Raw genomic sequence first — 19931 nt, 5'->3', positions numbered from 1 at the left:
TTGATTCTTCAGTTTGGCCAGTTTTTATTGTATGCACCATTTTTAACTTCTTGTGCTCGAATTCGCTTGCTTCTTCGTCATCTCATCGTCATCGTCGTCGAAGCTCGAATCATCAGGACGGGACTGACTGGGGAAACGACGTCACAAAGGAGGTGGAATGGAAAACTCTTTCCGCACGTAAAACAGAATATAAGGTTTACACTTGGCGACCGCGTCGGTGGTTGCTGGTCGTACAGAGCTATCGTTAAAGTGAAACCATTGTCCATCGTGAACAGCGAAGGCAGTGTAATGTCCAGTTCCAGCGCTAAAATGGATATTCCAACGTTTATTGTCAAAATAGATATACTGGTATCGTTATACAATAAATAAGAAGATAACTTTTTACAATATTTGTGAATTGTGATTACACTGATTCCATTGAATTTTGCTTCTTATAAATAAATACAATATTTTGTAATATTATGTTCAACGTATACAATAGGTTGATATGAAAGATGGAAAAGGTATAAATATACAAGAATAAAAAGGTAATAACGAATATGAGAATAAATAAAATGTAAAATAAGTTTGATTCTACTTTACATAGAAGAATTAACATGGAAAAAGAGGTTAGAGCATACCCAGAACCATGATGCACAATAACAGCAGCTAAATCATACAGATGACTATTCGAAGCGCCCAATTTTGTTCCATTCACGCCACGCACTGTAAATGCAGACATATCAAGTGACTTCATTGGAAAATCCACCTGTGTATCCACCTTCGAGCGATAGGAATTGCACCACCTAAATCTTTTAATGTGAAGGCACAACACCTAAAATAAAACACATAATCACCATTCATATACATATATATATATATATATAAATATTAAAAATATATTAAATTCTATTCCATCAAAAGTTGATTGATTGATTGATTAACAAAAAATACATGGTTACATAAAAAATAAAACATATCTGAAGAATTGAAAAAAAAAATGCAAAAATAAATAATATTGCTAAATTTTTATTAAATTAATTTTATTGCAATCATAATTAATAAATGTATGCTAACATTAGGCAGCCTGTGTATCCAGAACCTCTTAGTGGATCTCTGTTTCCCCATGCAATTGTCACAAAAGTATAGTTCGCTATCGGCCAGCTCTTCAACTTTGAAGAATCTCGTTAAACTGTACGTGAGACTGCAAACCTCTTCTTGCTCTTTCGTCCGTCTCTGCAATCTGTCCGGTATATCCAATGAAAGATCCTGAAAGGGCTCGTGCGTCTTGGAATCCGTACGACAGTTCATGCAGTGGACCTGCGCGAGGAAACGCGATCCATAATTTGTCCGCGCTTCTCCCAAGAAGAAAATGAATAATAAAATGACTCTCCAAAAAAATGTTAATTCGGCACTCCCTCCCATCATTCCGCATTGAAATAACAAAGTGTAGCCGGAAACGCGTTAACCCTCGTCCGTTGAACGCCGGATCATTTTAATCCATGAAGTGTCATGCATAGAAAATGGCCGGTAATAGAATATTCAAGTAACACAGATTAACGAAACACTATCATTATTGATAAATCCATAACAAGAATGTTTCAATATTAAATTTAAGAAAAATAAAAAAATAAATCCAAAAATATTGTTGAATATATTGAATTGAATTGAATAGCAAAAAATACGACTTTTAATAATACTAAACTTTTCTTTCTCTCTTTTATATACATATACGATATATATGTATCTCAAGGATCAAAATGATACAGCATCTGCCGACCGTAATGCAGATCAGATCAGTCCGTTATTTCGAGGGTTAAACAGAGCTTCCTCCGAGAACTTAATCCGGCGACTTACCACGCTAAGAAGAGTGCCTCCAAACACAGCTGTGACGATGCTTTGTTTACCGCGCAGACCGAGAGGTTCGTGTCCCAGTCTGGGCAACAATTGCAAAAGTTCCGTATGTAGTCTGTCCAACATGTAGGTGAGAAATTCATGAGCGTCTTGTTGTTGGTAGCCCCGAAATCTTGGCACGACTTTCCAGATGACGAGGAAAAGGCATTCGGGGGATATCGCCTGGCCATTCGAACCGCCTAGATTCAAGCCAAGCAGAACCTTTCTCAACTCTTCCGCGAGCAGGGCGTCGCTCATGAATTCTTTTGCTCTACCGGGTGTGACGATTCGACCTCTGTGCGTGGGCGGCTCGTCGAACGGTATACCTTCGAGACACGGCATCTGCGTGAGATATTCGCAAAAATGGCTGATATTGTTGAACGATTGTAGCACGACGTTCATGAAACAGGTGTTGCCGAGATTCCTCAGCCCGACGACTTTCTTCTCCTTGGTTATCTTCGAGCTCCTACGCTTTGTCGCCGGCCTATTGTCCCCGCTCGTTCCGTCCAACGAATGTAACCTCTTTCGCGCTGTCCTCGGCCGGAGATTCCTTACGACCACTTCTGCCTTCCATAAAGCGTCCGCGTCGTTATCTTCGCTGTTCTCCCTCCTCGAGGACGGCGTCGTAGATGGCGAAGTGTTCCAATTCTCTTCGTTCTCTTTGTGCTCGTCTTTACGGAAGGTGGCGCGACGTATCTTCTCGATTTGGCCGCTCGTCGTGTCGTTGATAACATACTCGTCGCACATGTAACTGAAACGTACGTGCCTTTGTAAGCGCGGGCTGTTCGACGACGAAGATGGCATAGTTAAGTAATTGAAGCGCTTAAGCTGCTGTTGGATTCTTTCTTTCGGTATCAAATGTTCGATAAATGACTGATTGTAAGTAAGGCAACGACTTATCATCGTGTAACGCATTGTTCGCTCGAACGTGAGCCATTCTCGCGACGATTAAAACGTTAAATTTAAAATTCGAAATGATAGGATGGAAAGAAGAAGAAGAAGAAGAAAAAAGGGATAGTAATAAAATTTTTATAAGTTGAGAATTTCGAAACTCAAGACATTTCGAAAATATTCGTTTCATATTCGTTTTTTTATTGTTTAAAAAAGGAGAAAAGAAAGGAAAGACGGTTGAACATGAACTGAGAGAAACTGGAGGGAAATGCGAGTGGGCGAGATTAAAAATCGTATCAATGATGAGAAGAAGAGGAGGATCGTCGATATGTGTTGCGGAGAATGGCGAAAGCGAAGGGTTTAACTTACCAGAATACTGCCAGGTTCTCACAGTCGATACAAACACAGTGTTGAGTATTTTCTTCGTGATGCTGTAATGCATGGCCTGCCACGTATCGTCCACAGTGAATGGCTCCACAGTACAGACAGAGCCACGTACTTTTCTCGGTGCCACATACTATCGACAATAACAAAATACGTTCGATAAAAGCATTGCATTTTGTAATTTTATTTAAAAAAAAAAAAATTATCATTCTAATATTAAAAATAATATGAAAGTAAGGAAGTAATATTAAATGGGTTAAAACAAAGATTGAGAGCAATGCTTCTCCATATTTATTCCTCCTATATCGAATTCTATGGTAATATTACTACTTTCTTAAAATAAGATAAAATTGACCCACTAATCTCATTTATTCCATATTATTAAAATCCTTCTAAAGATTCAATGGGCATGTGCAGATTGTAGAAAGCAGGAAGATTGATAAATTAAAATTTTTTATACTTCTTCTTACAGTTACACGATTAAAAATTACATCGTAAAAATGACATTATTTTAATATTATCCATTAAAAACATTTTATTAATTTTAAATTGAAATTTATTTTTACTCACGCGCATAGAAAATTAATTTAACACTTTTTTTTCTTTTTTTTTTTTAATATTCTAGATCTCTTTCTGATTTTTACCCAACTTATTTGCAACTTTTATAAAATTTCGAACATTTTTTTTTATATTTACACATTTTTCAAAAACAAACAAAAATATAAATATATACCAATTGTATAATGTAAGTTCGAAGTCGGTGTGTACCATCTTTTCGTCTCAGCTTACGTAATTCTCAAGAGAGCGCGTAAAACCAGGGTGAATGGGAGGAAGGTAGTTCGACACACCCCCTTCGCAGTCGATCGATCGCGAAATGTCTCGCAGTGCTATCACGTTTGAGATTTTGCATGCGCATTTTTTTTTTTTTTTCTAACACCGCGATATATATACATATATCCACAGTTTTAGAAGCAAGCAATGCACATGCGTTAGCTTAATTGATCTCATTTTCAAGAGAAGACGCGTTACTGCAATTAAGTTGCGACGAGGAGGCAACTTTGGACTTGGAATCGATGATAAAATTCGAAATCGTTGGAATCGAATTGATCTAGATTATTTTTTTTTTTTTTTATTCCTTTGTGTTTACTGGAATGTACACATCGCCCCGCTTGATACGCGTTTATTTTTAGCTATCCAAATAAACTACAATATATACAACGAAAGGAAAAAGAGAAAAAAAATGTAAAATTGTTAGATGCAAAAAGTGCGAGAACATGAAAATTGAGACGCTGGTCGGCCGCACGAAAAGCAACTGAAATCCAATCTTCCAGAAGCACGTATCCTATATACCTATACAAGCGTTTATTTTACAATCTCACGTAAGAAGTATTATAGTTCCACGCCCTATGCGAATTATTTTGTCCTATTTTCTTGTGGAATATATAACGCATAATTTTAATTAACCAAGAGTTTTATATATAGTGAAGAAACATTGATCGAAAATTACATAATCGTTGTATTTATTTTTTGTAAAAATTTTAAAAATAACGATAAAAATATATGATATATATATATATTTTAAGATTTTATTCAATTGGTATGTATGAAAGAATAGATACTTTTGTGTATCAAATTCGAAGATAGTTTTACAACGATATTTAAGACGTATTGGTAACACACGAACAATAATTTGAAACGTCATATACAATTTCTTGCGTATACAATTTCAATTTTGAATCTGAAAAAAAAAATTTTGAGAAAAAAAATGAATTTCGAAAAATTTACAAATAATATATTATTTTATTGTTATTCTCTAAATTAAAATAATACTATATACTGTAAACAGTATCATAAAGTTTATTGGATTACTATAATTAAACTTTCATTATCGTAGAAAAAGATAATGTTACAAAATAATCAAGTTACGGACTATGAAACGAATATCTTTTGAAAGTCGGCGATAATTCGCAATTTCATGTGGAAACTGTGCATCACGATATATTCTTGGAAGATCACGTCACAGTGCAGCTAAGTTCGAAAATCGAACGAAAATCGTCGATAAACGCGTGTATAGGTGTGATGAAACTTGAAAATTTCCTTGATAATGTTAACGGACAATTCCAAGGTGAAACGTGAAAAAAAAAAAAAAAAACTCGAAGGGTAACCGACAGCGATCTAACCTGTACACATATATTCTGCGCTTCTCTTACTCCTCTATCTCTTTTGTCATCGTTCCATCTCTTTCTCGCCTTGGTAACGAACGATTCGATTCGCCACGCCTACTGCGTGTTACGCCGTCGAAGAATTTCGTCGACGCATTGTCCGAGCCACGGTACGTATAGATAAAAGGAAAAATGACAACGACAACAGTATTAAGTTTGATATTGATGGAAGAGAAGAACGACGAACGGAAAAAAATTCGTTTCCCGAGCAATGCACTTCGTATCGAGGCATCCGATTAGCAACGACGCCGTTATCGATTTTGCAACGTCGTACCCGAACCAGCTTGCAGCGCAGGAAAAGAGGCAGAAGAGGGGTGAGAGGGGGAGAAGAGGTGTGGAACATGGGGTTCTTTTATAGCCCACAAGGGACGATTTTTCTCCTGCGTGACTCGTATGAGAGTCGGGCTTGGTAATTTTTACTAGCGTCACTCTGGCTCGCGAGACCACAGGGATATTTAAATTGATCTTGCAACCTGGATACGTTGCGATTCGTCGAGCATGAACGATCTCTCGAGAGAACATGACAAGTAGCGACGACAACGACGATAGTGGTGAAATCGTGTAACATTGTCCATCTTGAACGAAATCAAGGAACCGCGTGCCGAATCGAACTGACCAATCGAAAGTTCGCAAAAAAATCCCTAGTCTGACTCATCGATCGCACTACAGCACAGCTAGCTATGAAAAGCTCTCTCTTTGACTATTTGTTTCGTTCCATTATTCTTCCCTCTCCCTTACTTTCATGTGCTCTCGTTCCTTTCTCTTTCTCACTCCTTGACGAAGATGACGAACGGAAGATGGATACACTTTGTGAATTGCGACAGATTTCCTTTCGATTTTAAAAAGATTACACTACAAAATGTTAAATTCATTTATAAAATGTATTTTGTTTACTCAACGATTAATTTTTTTTGAAAGAATTTGTTACGATTAAATGATGAAGAAATGTTCAATTTTTATAAATTTCGGCCGAGACTATGCTGATTGTGAAAACGCTTCTTCCTTTCTACCGTAAGAGGTCGCTAAAAGAAAAAAAGTATCGTAATCCAAAATCGATTATAGAGGAAAAAGTCTCTATTATAAAATTTTCTATCAATAACTATATACGAAGATCCTTAGTCAAGAGAAAGAGCATGTCAAGGGAAAGGGAGATTTAAATGGATGCAATAAAAGTATTGCGCTTATTTCAGGATAAATATAGTATCAAAGATAGCGAGTAGAGTAAAGAGAATAAAGAGTCGAGCAGTGGAGAAGAAAGCATATCATAATGAAAAAAAAAAAAAAAAAAATATTTATAAGATTATCATTCTTTTTCATTGATTTTGCAAATATATTTTTAAGCCGATTCTTAAGAAATCTTGAAACGAGTTGTCAAGTGAAAATGGATAAAATTAGGAAAAACGAAAGGCGGGAATAGTCCGGTTGAACGATGAGCACGTTTATCTGGCGAGTTCTAATGACAGATCTCAGGCCAGCTGATTAGTGCCGTCTGGTATTGATTTTCCAATGACGACCGCGCCGCATACTGAGAACTCCCAGCAGGACGATGCACACGCGCACGTCCACGACGCTCTTGTTCGGTCCGTAGAGAGACACCCATGAACGGAGGATACATATACATACCACTATATTGTATATACACTAATACACGAAGAAAAGGAGTGGACTTTCATATACATTCGCACACATGCGTGCAAGACTTGTCTCGCATTCATACGTATTCACACGTACACATTCGCGTTTATATCGAGGAGAGATGTACATATTCGCACGAGTTCGATTCGCGAAGCATACGAACTACGGTACGTACAGTCATGCGTCCATCAACGATACTCGCGTGTATTAACTGTGAAATACAAAGCAAACACAAACATATATGTTGCTATACTTTTCGAAAACATGCATTAGTTTCTTTAAAGGGAAATAGAAATGGCTCGTTTCATCTTGTCGACTACGACGGCTCAAGGCCGCGAGAGGAACGGCCGGGGCCTCGGTCACGAGAGGTAAAGAAAGAGGAAGAGAAAGAGCAAGGAGAGAAACAGGGAGAGAAAAAGAGAGAAACAGAGAACGAATAAAGAACGCAAAAGAAATGAGTGGAAAGGAGATGGGAGACAATAGAAGTGAAGGAAAGATCGAGATCGAGCCGACGTGCAAAATAAAATCTGAAAAGAAAGGATTGGTCGAGGAACAGAGAGAAAGAGGGTCAGGTTTAATTTTCTAGATACAACTTCTTTCAAGTTTTTAGAAGGATAAAGGATTTTTTTAAGGTCCTACCTGCACAGACGAATGGTAGATCCTTCGTACAATTCGCTTCTACGTCGTTACCGCCGAATTGGACGCTTTGAGCAAGATGTGGACACTCCATGTTTTCCTAAGCACAATTCCACGGGGCCCTCGTGGCCCCTTCGTCGGCGAGTGCCTGCGTACGTACGTGCCTGCGTTTACAACGTGCTCTTTCTCTCTTTCTCTCTCTCTGGGCAAAGGAGAGTAGTGGCAGGCAGGATAGGGTGGGAATGATATACAAAGAAGGCGGGGTACGCTCGGTGCCCCCTAATATCCGTCACATAGTGCGGAAAAAGATGGGTACTATTCGTTGTCTTTAACGAAAAAGAAAGAATGCAACTGTTCTCGATGCGTAACGACGACGGACTGAGGAAAACGACCAGACCGAAAAGAGCAGTGGAGTGCCCGACTGGCCCCGACTACCGACCGAACGCAACCGAGCTGCGTCGGGCTCGGTTCTGCGGTGGTCGGGCTACCTCCAGAGTCACAGACCACTAATAGTCGACTGACTCGCCGGTTGTACGGTCTCTCCTCCCTGCTCCCGAGAGTTCCAACATTCGCAGGCGTGTGATTACAGCTACTCTCTCCGTTTCTCTTACTCTTTCTTCTCAACCTTACTCTTTTCACCAGGTTGTGCTAGGCTACCTAGCCTTGGATCGTGCTAGGTCGCGCAGCCTCTGAACAACTTATCCAGGTCCGGCCTAAGCGCGTGGGCGCTTTGGAAGGGCGACGCATTTCACCACAATGCAGTCGCGGACTTATTGAGCGTTATCTCTTGTAAAATGTTTAACGTTCTAAACTCGACTCGATATGATATTCTGGTTTTTCGCAATTTGAACCACAAGCAAATGGTATCGCTGATAAATATGATATCAGAGATAGGATTGCTACTACTATATTTGCGATGTAAAATGAGTGACTCATTTCGTAGAAAGGAAAGCAAAAATCGTTTATAATACATATATACATTAAAATACATATTCTAAATATTAATATAAATTATATGCTTACGCTATGCATATTAAAGTAAATTATAATTGCAGCAAAAAATCGATAACGTAGAATTTTTACGACTGTATCGTTTTTTCTTCTTTTTGTTAATTTAAAAATAATAGATTAATAATAGAAATTTAGAGTTATTAATGCATATATAATCTATGAAAAATATCAAATCTAATATAAATTTGATGAATTTTTAAATCAAAATATTTATTTTATTAAAATATATAATTAAATATTTCATATGTTAATATCCTTCAATAATTTTTTATTTTTATTATTATAATTTTTATAGAAGATTGAAAAGTCCGATGAAGAAATTAATTTTAATAACTATCATAATGTAATAAATAGAACCAAGTCCAATTAAAATGGCCGATTTCTGCGCATGCGCATTTCTATTTCAAACTTTTCACTATCTCGTAAAACACATAGATTTATACATAGATTTTGAAATTTATTTATACTTTTTCTTTTAATAAATGCAATTATTTTTATTAAAAAATATATGTAATAAGATATGTTGATTATAACTTATAAAATTTATTTTATATTGATCTATTTTTTACCATAAAAAATTAATATGTATAAATATTGAGGAATGGTGTATTTTGTATGGTAGAATGATAAAATCAATTTAAAAACATAAAGTTTTAGAATGTCAGCTTGCAATTTTATTGAAAAATGCAACACTAACAATCTTGTTTAATATAAACAAATAAATTTTAAGAACGTCTGCTATATGGTGGTAATTGAGATTGTGTAAGTTGAAGTCCTGGGATATTATTAAATCCAAGCATTTGTAACATTTCCTTGGTTTCTGGGTCAACTTCAATAATATCATGTTCCAAAGCAGATACTTCAGGAACATAGTTGTCTCTGCGTTCCCTTTCTTCTTCTTGCAATTTGATAGAAATACCACGTACTTGACTGTGTCTAAGACGTTTCATCAAGTGAGTAACAAATCTGAAAACAATGAAATCAAAAATTAGAAAATATATTTTCAGTCACTGAATTTCAAAACTTTCTGTTTTTGCTTTTTATATATATTACAATATACATATTACAATATATAATTACAATATATTTATATTAGATAATCACTTTTTAAAATACATACCCGGCGATTTTGTTTCGCAAAGATTTGCTAGGAATAATAGCGATTTCTTCGCATATCCTTTTATTTGTATGGAAGTCCATGGTTAATCGAGTATAGTATTTTTCGATGATAAGTTTTGCGGCCTTTTTGACCGTCTTGGTCCTGACGCGACTCTAAAATCATATTTGTATTGTTTTTATTTTAAATTCACTCTATCTTATATATATATATATTTCATTTATAAATGATTAATAAATCTAGAAATAAAATATTCGATACACTAAACACATCCATATAACCTCAAAATTTATAAATCACATAAGTAATTAAATATTACAATACACATTAACCATTAATATTATAACTCTTTTATTTAAAATTATTAACAATATATTGCTATATGATTCTTTTGTGAAATTAATAACGGATTGTTATTACTTTTTTTGATTTTTAAAATATACGCACCATGATGACTAATATTCCGTAAAGACAAACTACAAAATGGAAGAGATACAGTATCGCCACAAAGTTATCAACAGTAACGGCCAACTAGAGAACTAATTTTTCTATTTGAATTATCGTCAGATTATGTTTAAAATGTTCTTTAGATTAAATCTTTTAGCTTTCGAAAGTTCAAAATAGTTTATAATTATAATCATAATTCAAGACTTTATTTCAATATTCATTCTTTTTTTATTAATTATGCACAATTCTAAAAAATTGTATTCATCAATATCAAAACATTATAACCATCTAGCGGTAAAGTATGATTAATTTTATCATCAGATGATAAAATTACAAAATTCTTCGGTTTGTGAAAAAGGAGATCAAATTTTAAAAATTATATAAATTATAGGCTTCGATATATTACTTGTCGGTAAACAAAAATTAATTGTCGGTAAAAAAGAATTATTTATAATTTTATATAAAATTTAATTTTAATTTCAATCGTTATTAATGTTGCAATTTTATTTTAGTAAATATTTTATTAAAAAAAAACTTTTTTCTAATTGTAAGACAATTTTTATATTTCGTAATATTTTCTTTATATTTATAACATTTAATATATTCTATTGAAGATAATATAGAATAACGTAGAATATTAGAAAAAATATAGAATATAGAAAATTTAATTATATTTTTATACAAATATTTAATTGCAATTATGATTTACTTTATAATTTAAAATATTAATTCATTTAATAAATTAAGATATTTTTATTTTTAAAAAATTTAACAAAATTTTTTTTAACAAAATTATATTGCAATTGATCGCACCAGGTGGCGCCAGTAACATGAATATTGTTTGCAAACCAGTACCGAACGTCAGTGGCTCAAAACATGTCGTGCATCGCGTTGTCGCGTCATGGAACAAGCTTAAATACGTTTCATTTGCCTTTCTTGCGAGTGACAGTTAGTTTTTTTAAAAGTACAAATGCTTTTTATCAACTGATATCATTCAGTTGTAACAGAGCATTGATAAAATTTCAGAAAATTAAAAACGCCAGGTGACAGAATGCGATGCGATGTGGGAACGAAGTGTGGCGGCAGCACTGTACATTAAACGGAGCAGCGAAGTAGAGGGAGGGAAAGTAAGAAAGATACACAATTGTAGAGTGAAAGAGACAGAGTAATGAGAGTGAGATCAAACCATATTGCGAACGCCGCGGTGCGAGAAAGACCGAAATTTCGCTTCAGCAGTACGGTAGTTGGCGTTTGTCCGTGGAAACAGGATAGTAGTCCATTGGAGGAAGAAGGAGAAAGCATCGGAGAAGGAGGGCAGACTCGCGAGGGAGAGGCGACGAGTTTGTTTATCGCCTTGGTGAACGGCGAGAGCAGTCAGTGCGGTGCTACACTTGGTCTGTAGTGGTCGGAACGATCGGTAGTTCGGTTCGAAAGTTCGGCCTCGTTCTTCTGACAATTTGTTCCGAATAGTGCGTGGGTGCCGTCGTGTTTTTCTATCGCGCACATGTCAACGTCTATTTAACCTCGTCGTAGACCTCGTGCCGGAAGAACATGCCGCGAACCACTGCCAAAACATAGTCGTTCTGTGTATGTATCGTGTGCCAAAGTCGGTGACATTTGTGTCGTAGACGCAAGATCGCTGGAATTTCACTATACAACCTGGAAACCTGTAACACCGTGTGCTTACAACTTAAACAGGCAAGTATTTTTCTTATTCAATTACACGGAAAACATAGTCATCGTTCTTGTTCATCAAAATGTATACGATTTGATGTCGCATTATTTACGACTAACCTCCTGTCACTTCTACATCTATCACGGTTATGTTTTCATTATGCCTCTATGTATCGACTAATATTCTCTTCAATGACCGATTACACGGCTCTTTCTCGCAGTTCTTGTTCCTGTCAGCTGACATTACGACGTCCTCGTGTACCACAGACTTTCTCTTCGTGAAACTTCTCCGTCTTGTTTTTTGATTAAGGTTGTACGTTTTTGCTCTTAAGAATTAATGTTAAACGCGAGCATATTTTAACTGTCGATATTCTTTTGTGAATTTCTCCCTCGCCAAAGGTCGTTGATCTCAATTCTTTCACTTTCGTCGAAAATACAGGCTGACCGTGATTCGCATACAGAATGTACGATGTGTACGCGTTGTGTAAGAGAAAAAAAAAAGGCTGTGAAAGCAGCAACTGGCTTTAGAGCGTTTCGCGAAGCTACGAGCGTGTGTAATTTGGGCCAAAGCGAGTGGCGTGCGAAAAATCATCGTGTGTGCACACGCATGTGTGCGAATATGTATCATATGCATGAAACATCGCTAAAGAAATATCACAATGTCGCGTTCTAATCATGCGGGCTTGTGTAAAACCTTTTAGTCATTCCATTCTTTTCTGACCTCAAACCAATTATGGTTTCACGTTTTGTTCATGCAAATAATTATCAAAATCCATCATTTCCATCGCGATTCGCTTCAACTTTTTTTTTTTCTTTCTCCGCATTCTTCTTTACGTGCAATTTCATCTTTTCGAGAGTTCACCACAAAAAAGCTTGTAGCTCTATCCCGATCGAACGAGTTCAACTTGTCAGTGATATATATGGTAATATATGTGTACTTACACGTATAGAATGGTCGTGATGTCCGTGTTTGGATTCTCCGTTTCCTCGTTTTCCGTTAGATTTCAAATTGGAGTATGTTTACGAACGTGATTGGTTATAATCTTGTCGATATTAAGGGTACTTTATTATCGGCTATATAATTTTTTTTATTACGGACAATGTGATTATTATCGTTTAAAAATAATAATTCGCGAATTATGAAATGGTTTTTCTTTTATTATTTACTCTTACTAATCTTTTATTATTATTTTGCGAAATAATTATCAAAAAAGAACAATACCTCCTAGAATATTCGATGATGTACAATACGTGTCAAAAAGTTGCAAATAGATTATATTTAAAAGTTTTTAATAATATTAATTGTGTAATAACGTTATTTGCGAAGAAAGTACAATTTACGACTTGTAAAGTGATTTTTGCTTTGCGAAATAAACGGTAATATCTTGTGAAGATATAATAAATTATTCGAAAAAGATTGTTCGTGTAAACTTTGAAAGTATATTATGATTTGCAGTATTATCAAATTATTAATTTTTATTTCATTATAAATGAAAGTATAAATTATTCAATTAATGTCAATATGTTTAATTAATTAATAACAAATATTAAAATATTTTTTGATTAATATTTGTTATAAATAATTGTCGTTACGATAGTTTCTTTTCATTAATTAAATATAATAAATTCGATCATTTCGTAATACGTTGAATATTAAAATGTTATACAAATATTTAAATTTTCTTTATTAATAAAGACATTAACACAATCTTTAATCATAAAACGTTAAAATTTATACGCTTCTAGATATCCATGTGCAGATTAAATTTACGAATTAACATTCGAACGTTCATTAATTTAGTTGTCACTAAAACTGGTCAGACGTATGTTTGTTCAATGTGTCGTCATCAACATCTTCCTGTACATTGGTAATTGAATTCGGTACGCAAGACAGTTGTTCGCAAATGCATCGAAACGTGTTATACATATTCCAAAATACATAATATTCATGTTTATAATTATTATTATTAATTATTAATTATCTATCGATTTATAATAGAATAGAAACTTTAATTTAATTTTTACGTATGATCAATAGATTTATTTTAATTTTAATGATAAATTTTCAAAATAAAATTTCTCAAATGTGTGCGTACAGATTCCACGGTTGACTAGATTTTCTCGTTTCTAGCCATCATTGGTTTTATTATCCTAGTTGCAAGTCTGTAACACTTTTGTAATAAAAATAAGTTGACTATCCTGTATAAAGTACATGTATCCCAGTGTACTTTATCACGCGTTACAACATATTAATGTCAAATTAACGAGGATGAAGATGAAAAATATTGATTAAAATTAATTATCTATCTACATAGTTTCATGGAACCATAATTATGTTTAATTTAAATCATTTATTTATAATTATTGATTATTATTATGTAAAAATGGAAAATCATTGGAAATTCTTCATTAATTCGATTCGTATTTTTTTAAAAAAATTAAATAAGAGATATAATTTGCATTTCTTCGGGTGAAATTTCGAAGTGAAACACGATCGCGAAATTAAGAATTTTTTCTATCTCTTTTATATGGCGTGTTTCCTTTTCAATTATATCTCGTTTTGTTTCCTAAAAAGAAAGAACTATTCATACGGTTGAATAGTTCAATATTCAAATCACGTTTGGCTTATGTCCGTGTGTCCCCGATTTAACCGCGTTTTCAATGCTTTGTAACAAAGTAAAATGAGCTCTTGAACTTACAAACAGTTACATCTCTCCTTTCACGTGCCGCATAAATATGATTAATTTTAAAAGGAAACTAAATTTAGAAAATGTTTAACCTTTCACTTTACTCTTTGCAAAAGAGACAAAAGAACTCGGGGAAAAATTCACGTTTAATTTATTTCCATGTCTTCGATTAGTTATTGCACGTTCATCGTAGTAATTGCATAACTGGACGTGCAAGGATCGTACATTTGAAAAAAAAAAAAGAAAAAAAGAAAAATTGTTAATTTTCAACCTCGGTAAATTTTATTTTTACGAAAAAAATTTATCGTTCCATTACTAGTCTCATTATCCAAATTTTATTTATTTACCTAATAAAATATTTGTTTATAATACAAATATTCCAATATTGCCTGTATTTTATCCCTTTTTTTTTTTTTCAGTCGTACCATTAATTTCGAAACATCCCGTGTTATAAAGTTCCGTTTACCTTCAATCCTATTTTATCGACAGTGAATAACACGACGCGTCCATACTAAAAATTATTTTCATTCCGTTTCTTTCGAATTACGTATCTCTACTCCTTCGCGGTTTCTTGACGGTTTATCCGTAAGAATTTTTCTCTACTTTTTCCACTGTGTGACGCAACTTGTTAAACCAACTTGTTTAACGCGTCATCACTCGTAATTCGGACGTTAAATATTCCTTGTTTTTCGCGGTTCTTCCCTCTTTACTTCTCTCTCTCGCTCTCGCTATCGCTCGCTCTTGCTTGCTCACTCACTCGCTCATTCTCGCTCTCTCTCGTTCGCTCACTCGCTTGCTCTCGCTCTCTCTCGCTCGCTCACTCGCTCGCTCTCGCTCATTCGCTCGTTCACTCGCTCGCTCTATCTCTCTTTCTCTTCGTTTTCCTGCTTTTGTCCGCAGTTTCGCCGCGTTTTCGAGGTATTTATTAAGGATATAGCGACAAGTTTATTCGTTTGCATCATGTCTCGCTTATTTATAACGGCGCTATACCTTTGTGCATTGTAAAGCTTCTGCACGTGTGAATAGGAAAATATTCTTGCTCGAGAATCTTAGGGCGTTTAATCCGTCTAGAATTAGAGAAAAGGAAATTATTGATATAATAAAAAATAATCGAATTTTCGAATAGTAGAATATTCTCTCTTTTTTTTTTTTGATGAAAAATTAAAAAAAAATTAAACATCGATATAAATCAGAACGATAAAGAAGATTTACAAATCGAATTATTATACATTTCTTTCTTTTCGCATTATCGTATCGTAAAATTAATTTTTTAAAATTTAAAATTTAATACTTTCTCAATCAAATGTAGAGGATCAGCCGACAGATAATTTTCGATATAAGGGGATAAAATTCGTTGAGGAAGTTAGCTTCTTATCAAGAAAACTTTTCCTACTTTTGACGGACATTTTCTAAATTACTCCAAGCTGTTTCGGTAATTACGGACAGAAATATCGTGCAGCTGTTCCTCCGTGGCTTATTTCACGCGACAAAGTTGCACGTTTCGCAGGCCTAATTGCGATTGGCTCGTGTCATACTCGCGTGTCCACCATATTTCAACGGTTATCCTAACCTCTAATTACCAGATTCTTGGTATTTCCTCTTCTGATTACGGATTCGTTCTTTGTTCCTCGAATATTCTCTCGAGAAAAACAATTTAAATGTTTCTTCCATCATTTCTCTATCTTATATTTATTAATAAATTTATTATTATAATGGTGATTTTATTTGCAAATATTGCAAATCTCAGATTTTTGAAAATATTTTCTTTCATCAATATTTTCTATCTCAGATTTCAGATTTTCAGAAGATCTCAGATCTTCTCAGATTTTTTTTATATTTTTTGAAAATATTTTCAAAATTCAAGTTTATCTTTTTATTATAAAAAATTAAAGTCAATAATTTAGCGAATTTTCAATTTTTAAAATTTTTCCAAAAATCCGATTTTTTTCTCGGCAAATAATTTCAACGAATGATCGAGATTTAATTTGCACATTTTTTATTGCCTCGATTTTTCCAAAAATTTTTTATCTTCTTTTTTTACTAATCGAAATCAGTGTGTAATTTAAACGAACGGAGATTTTAGAAAGAACGATTCGAATATTCTATAAATTTTCTCGTGCAAGCGATCGCAGCGTAAACATTGTCGATTTTCTACCACGGATTAGAATTTCCGTTAATAATACCTCATCTTGACGTCACCGTCCAAGTCACTTTGTCATTGATCCGATCAGTTGTTAGATAACGCTATTGCTTCTTCCACGTTTGTTCCTCGAGCACGCTCGATTCTTCCTTAGAACTTCCGTTCCTTTGTGCTCGAAAGTTTAGATACGCCCTATACGTTGCAAGCATACGTTGGAAAAATGGAATGGCGAATAAAGCTGATTCGTCCCTCGACGAAGGTTTAATAACTGGTTGGAACTGGTGAAAAGTATCTTAACGCGTGATACATGGGTATTAGGTTCTTGTCAATGTTGTAACATTGGATAAAAATGGATTGGAAGTTCATCTTGTTATGCAACTATTTCTGGATGACAGGATGTAGTAGATATAAAGGTTTATTTTCATCTGTTTTATGATTTATATTCTCTCAATATTTCAATTTCTTCAACCGAGTATCGATTACCAGATTCGTGGAATCATAGTTTTAGAAGAAAATTTGGATCGAATTTAATTCTTGTAGCAATAAGAATCCAAGCGTTTTAATATTTAACGTTAGTTTAGATTAGCTTTGTAGAGCGAGTTGATTATAACCGGGATCGATTAAAAAGACGTTATTAAGAAATTGGCTTAGTTAGGTAACAATCAACGTAAATTGGTTTAACGACGAATCAATGCGAAGAAATCGAAGATCGAGTTATTGAGATTGGAATGAAATTGCGTTTAAAATAAAGTAAAATTCTACCCGAGAAATACTCTCAAATTTCTGCCGTTTATACTCGAGGGAAAAACCTCGAGAGAGTTCTTCTCTCTCAAATTTGTATCCTTATTATACATTTGAGAACAACTCTCTTGAGTTCTCTTAAATTTATATCTTTATATTATTTGAGAGCAAACTCTCGAGAATTCTTCCCGTGCCCTTGAAACGCGAATATATTTGAGAGCGATCCCTCTTCGGTCTTTCTTCTCTCTTTTTCGAACACCAGCCCTTAGAATAGTTAGAACTATCAAATAGGTTTACCAGTTGAGAAACAAAGACAAAAAGAAAACAAAAAAAAAACCGTATCGTTCGCGACTCTTCCCCCATTAAACTTTATTACGTCTAACGGCAATTTCGCGAGCGGTTAACTCGAAGCCCAACTCCTTTCTATATCGACAATACGCCCAAGCATATCAACCTCTCCTTTTCACCTGTAACCAACCATCGCTCGTTCAAGTTTCGCGAGTGTGCCTTCTCTCTCTCTATTCCTGCACACATATGTATCTCGCGATCAAAATTAGATCACCGACCGTTTTCCTCTCCTCTTCCTCCTCATCCTCCTCTTCGTTCCTTCTCTTCGTCATTTATTTCGATTTGATGTTTCGTCGAAAATTCTTGTATTCGACCACGATACAATTTCTACTTACGTGCGCTTGCTTCTTCGATCAATATTAAGTAGTTATGTACTAAGAATTTATCAAGGACTCTCTCTGTTACGATTCTCGTGGAATCCAATGTTTTGATCGACTCGCAACAGCGTATCTTGAGTTTTTTTTTGTTAAAGTTGAATTCTTAGATCTGTAGAATTTATTTTACACTTTAAATTTCTGCAATTTTTTTGATTTTTCAGAAAATCAAGAATTTAATTTTGTGGAAAAATATAATGGAAATTATATATATAGCAGTTGTGTATAATAAATTAATAATAGTTTTGAATGAAAATTGGTATTCCGTTTCAAAGTTATTAGAATGGTATTTACAAGTGAAAAATTTAAAATTTGAGTCGAGTTCCTGTATTGGTAACAGCGATTTCATTGCATATGTCTCTGTGCAATGTTTTTTTTTTTTACTGTAAATAAAAAATGGCGTTCGGATGGGCAACATTTTTCAATACCGTTGGACGTATGTAGATCGTGCAATATTTATAAAAATGCGCTTGGTATAACAAATATTTGGGTGTATGCTTGTGTAAAACCAATTTTTTTTTTTTTTTTCCGTGTAATGCGAATGTGATTCTCTAAAAATATTGTCTGTTCCCTTCTTCTTTTTTTTTTTTTTTGAAAATCAGAATGATACACAATACGGAATTGGAAATTTTTTTTGATTACTTCCATGATTAGTTACCCCTCCCCTTTTCAATCTTCTCGTTTCTCCATGAAAATATTCGTTCGTCATTCCCAACTTTACATTACATTAATTATCATCATTCGCTTGAAAAATATAAAATTATCGATCGCGTTTATTACGTTATTCTCTTCGATCGTGTCATTTCTGGATCGATTTTACATATCGCGTTACGTCATAGAAAACATTATATATATAAAGGGTGTCCCAAAATTAATTATTATTTTTAAAATATTGTTCGATAATGAAGACACGTTGTTGCATCGTATAACGCTCCATTTTTACCAATCCTAAACTCTCAACTGTCAAATTGTTCTGTTTTCAGGCTTGCCAACAACTTAATGCAAAAATGGCGGCAAATTCAAATCTTGCGTTAATTTCGGGACACCCTTTATTATGCCACACACGTATACATTACAATCAACAATTTTTAAAATTACAATTTTTACAATTAATTTAATTTTACAATTACAATTTTTACAATTAATTTAATTTTACAATTACAATTTTTAAAATTAAATTCTTTTTTATTAAATTTAAATTTTTTTTATAAAAAGTTTATATCTATAAATGCATATTTTCGGACACAGCTTTATTTATTTATCCATTACGAAAGGATGATTTGATAATATAAATCTTTTTTTTTTTTTTTTTTTTTTTTTTAATCTCGAAAAACATATTACATTTCTGATATTCTACTCATTTTTCACTTATCCACCATCTTGAAATTGTTTCCTCCTCTTGTTTCGAACAATTCCCCGTATTCCACGAGTACTTGCCGATGTTTCTGATTACTCGCCCGTCGCGTCTCTTGATTCCAATTCCACGGACGCCCGTGGAATCCAGCGAGTTTCATCGCTTTCATGGCTTTAACACAGTTTTCGAAATCTTTCCAGGCGTGCCTCCCTTCCTCCTTAAGAACGTGAAAGAACCAGCTCTTCGTTTTATCTCGAGTTTTCTTCTTTGTTTCTCTTCCCTTCTTTCGGTGGGACGATACGTGCAAAAAATATATATATGTATAAAAAAAAAAAAAAGGCATTCTACATTATTGATTTTAATTCAACCTGAATTTCTTTCTTTCTTTTTAACGAGTT

The 19931-nt window shown here is 34.1% G+C and overlaps 3 protein-coding genes across 6 annotated transcripts in view; 1 reads left to right on the top strand and 2 right to left on the bottom strand.

Moving 5' to 3' along the window:
* On the bottom strand, window positions 1-8169 carry LOC408619 (ubiquitin carboxyl-terminal hydrolase 3). Of its 3 annotated transcripts, XM_392160.6 has the most exons (6): window positions 7644-7734; window positions 3133-3280; window positions 1837-2623; window positions 1057-1299; window positions 621-814; window positions 1-304 (listed from the first exon to the last, which is right to left on the bottom strand). In XM_392160.6, the coding sequence occupies exons 1-6, from the start codon at window positions 7732-7734 to the stop codon at window positions 142-144; spliced, it is 1626 nt and encodes a 541-aa protein (XP_392160.2). In that variant the 3' UTR covers window positions 1-141. The 3 variants fall into 3 exon arrangements, with proteins under 3 accessions (XP_392160.2, XP_006561976.1, XP_026301539.1); XM_006561913.3 differs by lacking the exon at window positions 1-304 and having other exon boundaries at window positions 306-814; window positions 7644-8169; XM_026445754.1 differs by lacking the exons at window positions 1-304; window positions 7644-7734 and adding an exon at window positions 5328-5352 and having other exon boundaries at window positions 306-814.
* A 1133-nt stretch (window positions 8170-9302) lies between these two features.
* LOC724233 (40S ribosomal protein S17) lies at window positions 9303-10315 on the bottom strand. The gene is made up of 3 exons (XM_006561912.3): window positions 10216-10315; window positions 9772-9923; window positions 9303-9617 (listed from the first exon to the last, which is right to left on the bottom strand). The coding sequence occupies exons 1-3, from the start codon at window positions 10216-10218 to the stop codon at window positions 9377-9379; spliced, it is 396 nt and encodes a 131-aa protein (XP_006561975.1). The 5' UTR covers window positions 10219-10315; the 3' UTR covers window positions 9303-9376.
* A 767-nt stretch (window positions 10316-11082) lies between these two features.
* LOC408618 (furin-like protease 2) overlaps window positions 11083-19931 on the top strand; it is a 382021-nt gene continuing 373172 nt past the window's right edge. For both annotated transcript variants that reach the window (XM_026442677.1, XM_026442676.1), the window contains exon 1: window positions 11083-11913. The gene's annotated coding sequence lies outside the window, so the exon portion shown is untranslated. The remainder of the gene's footprint in view (window positions 11914-19931) is intronic.

This window comes from Apis mellifera, linkage group LG1, assembly GCF_003254395.2.
Source record: "Apis mellifera strain DH4 linkage group LG1, Amel_HAv3.1, whole genome shotgun sequence".
NCBI lineage: Eukaryota > Metazoa > Arthropoda > Insecta > Hymenoptera > Apidae > Apis > Apis mellifera.
The sequence above is the reverse complement of the archived record's forward strand: the minus strand, read 5'-3'. Positions and strand labels throughout refer to the sequence as shown.